Source organism: Sinohyriopsis cumingii, chromosome 2 (assembly GCF_028554795.1).
Source record: "Sinohyriopsis cumingii isolate HCF-2022 chromosome 2, ASM2855479v2, whole genome shotgun sequence".
NCBI classification, from domain to species: domain Eukaryota; kingdom Metazoa; phylum Mollusca; class Bivalvia; order Unionida; family Unionidae; genus Sinohyriopsis; species Sinohyriopsis cumingii.
The window spans coordinates 51,754,304-51,760,671 of record NC_142962.1 but is presented as its reverse complement, the minus strand read 5'-3'; the positions used below and the strand labels follow the sequence as shown (position 1 = coordinate 51,760,671).

At 39.4% G+C, this 6,368-nt stretch overlaps 1 protein-coding gene across 1 annotated transcript in view; it reads left to right on the top strand.

Moving 5' to 3' along the window:
* The first annotated feature begins 1,138 nt into the window (after positions 1–1,138).
* LOC149804846 (tubulin epsilon and delta complex protein 1-like) overlaps positions 1,139–6,368 on the top strand; it is a 47,463-nt gene continuing 42,233 nt past the window's right edge. Inside the window, exon 1 of the mRNA XM_089945223.1 lies at positions 1,139–1,323. Within this exon, the coding sequence (XP_089801349.1) occupies positions 1,210–1,323 (114 nt within the window). The 5' untranslated portion in view covers positions 1,139–1,209. The remainder of the gene's footprint in view (positions 1,324–6,368) is intronic.

The following is a 6,368-nucleotide window of genomic DNA, read 5'->3' as shown; positions in this document are numbered from 1 at the left end:
ACCAGGGCCCAGCAACGTGGAATGAATTGCCCACTGAACTTAGACACAAAGACACAGTGATCACATTCAAGAGGGCTCTCAAAACTCACTTATTTTGACTGCAAGAACAAACTTAAAGACCTAATACTGTTTCCTACCTGAAATATTCTCAGCATGTTTTTTTATTTTTTAATGTTTTTCTAATTTCATGTTTGTTTTTGTAATAATATTATTGTTTTTTATCTTACAGGTGTTGTCTAATGTTGTAAAGCGCTTAGAGCTTCTAAAGATTAGGCGCTATACAAAGTCCTCATTATTATTATTATTTACTTTACTGAACATTGGAATACTGGAATGATATTTTGGTTCAAAAAATTCTAAATGCCAAAGCTCATGTTTTGTTCTAATTTTGGTTAGAAAGTTGCTAATTACTATTCGATGTAAAATTAAAAGCTGAATATCAACCTTTCACATTCTGTTACTATGCTTTATGCTTTCAACCCCCCCCCATATATATATATATATATATATATATATATATATATATATATATATATATATATATATATATATATATATATATATATATTTGGTGGGTGGTAATCATGATTTACTCAGATTACATTACCCGTTCTGACATAGGACCTAGTACTAATATTAGTACCCTTACTCGTTCCTCGTCAACCACAACAAATCAAGTTGAGCTACTACATCGTAGCTAACATAAGATCCTATCTATCATACTGTAAAATAGTCTCTTTAATAAAAAGAGTCCTATGACAGAACGGGTCATGTAATCTGAGGCAATTTTGTCAGTCAATACGATTTTATTTTCCTCATATTTTTTCTTCTTCTTCAAAATCAAGCTCACGTCGTGCACCTGTAGTCCCAAAAGCCTCTATTTTTTAGTTTATTATGTGCATTACCGTCATCAGGGGCGAGAACCCATCAGCACAATGTACTGCTCACTTGTTTCAAAAGGAAAAAATATTAAGGTAGAAAAGAAAAAGGGGTTATAGATTAACCCCAAACTATATACTGTACGTTCTAGATTTTTAAATTATTTAGTTTTAGTCTGGCATATTGTTTAATTATTCCATGAAAATAAAATAACACATTTGCTAAACATTAAAGTAAACGGTTTTGTATTATGTACAGTTAGCAGACAAAATTTTTCGGAATAAACAAGTCCGATATGGTTTATTAAACTTGATACGTTGATTTTCCTCAATGGCACAAGTTAGAGAAGTAATTGAACTGTTGACAAAGATTTTAAGAGAAAACGGAACAACGAAAATCAAGGCAGAAATTTTCCGTCTTGCGAAGTTCGATAAAGATGAAGCTGTAAGTTCGAATGAGAGGTAGTCCTACAACGTAAGACACATCACCCGATATTTTTGTTCTGGGGGGTTATACTAAAACAAAAACAATATGTGCCATGTCTTACATTGTAGGACTAGAATGGGAGGTAGACTTCCGAAAGTATGTTTGTCGTGCAGCAGATTTCCGTTGACATACGTCTGTGCAGATGGTTTTTTTTTCCTTCATTCTTTTTTCTTCTTTACTTATGTTTGACATGTAATAAACACAAAGATAGAAAAATCCCCATAATGCGATATATAATTGGCTATATCTAAGACCCACTATCCAACCTCACATTTCGTCCCTCGTGCATTTTTATAAAACTTTACGAACTTAATTCTTACAGAACAGCATACATTTTGCTTGTATTAGATTGTTTTCATGAACATATCTTTACATTTTACAAGTTGACCCAAACTTTAAGGTAATGTTTGAAAAATAAAATGAGTTAGGCATAGCAATGGAGGAATGACTATAATGCCAGCTAAGGGGTCTAAAAACACCTACCAGGATTACATATTTCCAACCCCTGTACAATGTCCAGACTATATTATTTTACTGCAAACTGAGCTAATGAACATTCTGAAACATTTATTTTTTATGAATGAAAATCACAGTTATTTTGCTTTTTTATGTGTGGTGACTATAATAGGTTATTGAATATACGGATACCAAGCCAGACTCATTAATTGACACAGTACATCACAACAGTATCTAGAACAGTTTGCTTAATTGGACATGTTCCGACTTTAAAGAATCACATATATTTCCTTTGACTTTTGGGGTTTCTTATGAAAATAAACTTAAAAGCAATCCCATTTATTCTTATTATTCTTTAATTGGGATATATTTGCTGTAAAGTCTCAAGGGATTATTTCAGTACATGAGTATGGGAAATGACTTTGCATAGTAGCAAGGCTACAAAATTTGATATCTATGCCAAGCAGCCTAGAGTCGTATTAAAGCTCTTTGTAACTGATCACTACTAATATCACTACTAATACTGTAGGTGTTACTTATCTTTTCTATCACAGTTTCAAAACGTGCAAGATTTTCATGTTGTTGTGACAATGTTTTTGCTGTTCATATTCCATATACCTAGTAGAAAATATTTGTAGAAATTAAAATATTTGGCAGTAAAACCTGTTGGGGGAATTTTTAATAAGGCATAAATTAATCCACATGAACAGTGGGTATTGTTGTACATGCCATTTTAGGTGATCAATCTCATTCATTTCAAGCATGTGTACTGAAGTGGATAGGGCTCTAATGATTATTTGAATGAAAATACTATGGTAACCAATCAGCAACTTTACTTTATTATTGCTAACCCTTGTTATCGGCATTACAGTCAGTTGCATAGGTCTTCTTGAAACACTCACTTGATGTACATCTGTTTTTGTCATGCAAAGGTATTAATGAATGAGATTACCAAATTTACCATATATATTGGGACACAATAAAATAAATAATTTTTTTGCTGTCCCAGAACTTATGTTGAAACTTTTTCTAACTTGGTCATATGTTTGAAGACTTAAGAAACAAAATAAAATTGTGTTGAATTTGCACCCCCAATCATCCACTGCATGTGGCAATAAATTAAACAAAATACTTATTTGATAATAAAATGAAAGAAACTAACTTTGTACTGTTATCCATTATTCCTCTTTTTTTCATCATGATCATTAAAGAAAAAAATATATCTACAAACTCTGTGTATGCAGTGTAGGCATCCGTATTGTGGTGTGTATCGCTTATGTCACAGAGTACACCATATATTGTTCATTGGCATGAACATAGAGAAACAAATCGTGTTTGGTTGTACTCAGAGGTTTGAATATGTTATCCAACTGAAAACTGGATCCCAAAAAATAATCAACCAGTTGCTTGAAGGCATCTGCCATTCATGCATGACATGGTGTAAGGTGCAAAATAACCAAGATTATATTATATCCAGGTAAACTATATGACAGAATCTCACAAATACATTCTCTTGAGTGCAGATGACAATCTCTTCCTTAGCATGGGTTACAAAAATTATTATTAAAGCAAGTTATTGCTGTGTTTACATGGGTAAATAACCCACAGATATCAATGCCCTTTTGTATTAATTATGACTACAGATGCCAAGCAAATATAAATCTGGGTGGTGAATAAACACAATTGGCAGCAAGCAATAAACTTCTTGTTTGAACTTAACTGATAGGATATCAGATACAAAAGTTATTTTCATTACAAAGCATGCTGACATCAGAAATTTACTTTAGACACTTTTAAGTGTGCCAATTTTTTTAAAAGGATATCAAATACAAAGCTTTATTACAAAACAAGCCAACCTTGGAAACCAACTTTGAATTCTTTCAAGTGTGCCCATTTTTTTTTTTAATATACAAAGTCAGCCAACATACGGAAGCTAACTTTGGTTCCTTTCCACTGGTATTCATGGGAATTTTGAAAATAAATTGAAACAATGGAACAATTTTTAAAGTGACACAATATAGTGCTTCATGCACAGACGTTGATGACCCAGCATTGCCTAGAAGAATTGGAGAAAATAAAATCATTTGATGAATTTGTGAAAGCCAGAAGAGAAGATGATTTTGGCAATAAAATGATCATTAACATGGATGAAATTCCAGGGTACTGTGATCTCATTCCAGGACGTGGTGTCAGTAAGATGGGGTTAAAAATGGAGAATCAGCACGAGTGGTGCAGAGTTTTTAACAAATCTGACTTTAGTCCTTTCAGTTTCCACTTCAGGTGATTTGTTACCTCCAACAATAATATTTTGTGGCATGAGAAAGCTAAAACAAATATTCATGCACTGAAAGAATGGATTGTATATGTGCAGGAGAAGAGTTGGGTTGATGATATACATCATATAAATTTTGCATTTGACTTTTGGACCTTGTTTCCGCAAGAGACTTCTGTTTGTGAATTTGCTTTGAGAGTGTAAGGAATGTAATATTTTGATGCTTGGTATATTTTATACAGTGATTTATCTGAATTTTTGAATGTTTTTTATTCATAATTTTGTGATTATTAAACTTCATTAGGGGGGTGCGTGGCCTGGGCCTGACGTCCCGCTTGCCAAAGGAAAGTGAAGCGTCTCTCATAGCCTCTCCTTCCCAGGTGTAGTGATCGCCACAGGACCACTGTCTCGCTCTGCGGGGCAGGAGGTTACTTGCATATGGCCTCTCCTACACTATTGTGTCCACAGCAGCACCTTCACGCGGTGCCCCCTGTTTTAACAGAGCCTGCTGTGTGGCGCGACCGAGTACCCGGCGGTATAACTGGGTGGGCAGACTGGGCTCATTAGCCTTGGCAGGCAACCAGTCTAAGAGAAGGGAAACTCTGACCCCAAACCCGGGCAGATGAAGCTCATTAGCCTTGTCAGGCAGTTCATCTAGGAGAAGGAAACTCTGATTCAAAACCAACCAAGTCCCATCCATTGGATTATGGCTCCACTGCCTTGTGGATATCTTCGGGAGAAGGAAAGGCTACGGGAGTAAACCCAGACAGAAAATCAGGAGTGGAGCCCCTAAGGCGGCTGGGGGTCGACTACGACCTCCTTCCGGCAGCTCCTGCATCCAAACTGGTGCCAAATGTCATGCTCAGCATTCCTTTGGACCCCACCAGCAAGGACGAGAGGGGGATCCTGACGTCTGGGCAGCCCAGGATCTCCATATTCCACACCCAGGCTTGCGCCCTGGAGAGGACACTCCAGTCTCGCTACTGAGTGAGGAAACAACACGGAAGCTGACAGTTTACGGGTTATAAGTCCCACCCGATTGGCGTAGGGAAGGGGCGCCACGGGTCAGCTTTGACGGTGGGAGGGATCATCGTGTCCCACTGGCCAACTATCGCCCGCCTCAAGCCGGGCAGCCCCCGGTCAATAAGGTGTTGACCCGCCATCGTCTGCCTGCTCCAGTGGGTGTCTGGAGCTCAGTGTGTTGTTCAGCATGACAAGCAGACGGTAATTCCACACCAGACAAAAGAAACAAGAAACCAATAAAGAAGACTCCAGCTCTTCGATTTGCAAGCTGGAATGTGCGCACCATGTGTACAGGCATCTCCGACGACCTCAGAGAAGTGGACGACACCAGAAAGACGGCCATCATCGATAGAGAACTCACCAGACTAAATATCAGCATAGCTGCCCTCCAGGAAACCAGGCTCGCCTCTAGTGGCTCCCTCAGAGAGGAAAACTACACCTTCTTCTGGAAGGGTCGAGAACCTGAGGAGCCCCGTCAGCACGGAGTGGGCTTTGCCATCAAAAACAATCTCCTGGCCTCGGTTGAACCTCCAACAGGGGGCACTGAGCGTCTCTTGTCCATCCGCCTCACCACTACTTCAGGTCCTGTCAACATCATCAGTGTCTACGCCCCAACCCTCACGTCATCAGAAGACGTGAAGGATCAGTTCTATGGGCAGCTGGACGAACAAATCAAAGGATGCCCCAAAAATGAACCACTATTCCTCCTCGGCGACTTTAATGCCAGAGTAGGTGCGGACCATGAGTCCTGGCCTACCTGCCTCGAATATCATGGCACTGGAAAGACCAACGAAAACGGCCAGAGACTGCTGGAGCTATGCACCTACCATGGCCTGTGCATCACAAACACCTTCTTCAAGTGTAAGCCACAACACAAAGTGTCATGGAAACACCCCAGATCTCATCACTGGCACCAACTCGACTTGGTCATCACCAGGCACTCTGCCCTTAACAGCGTCCTCTCCGCCAGAACCTACCACAGTGCAGACTGTGACTCCGACCATGCCCTTGTGAGCAGCAGAGTGCGACTACAGCCACACGTGCTACACCGCACAAAACCAAAAGGATGTCCTCGCATAAACACTGCACAGATGTCAGTCCCTGCCAAGGTGGAGGAGTATGTGTCTGCCCTGAACAAGGCTCTCCAGGACCTGCCTGAGTATGACGCTACAGCCAAGTGGAACGCCATGAAGGGTGCCATCTACAGTACAGCTATGTCAACGTTTGGCAAGAAGGAACGACCCAGCCAGGA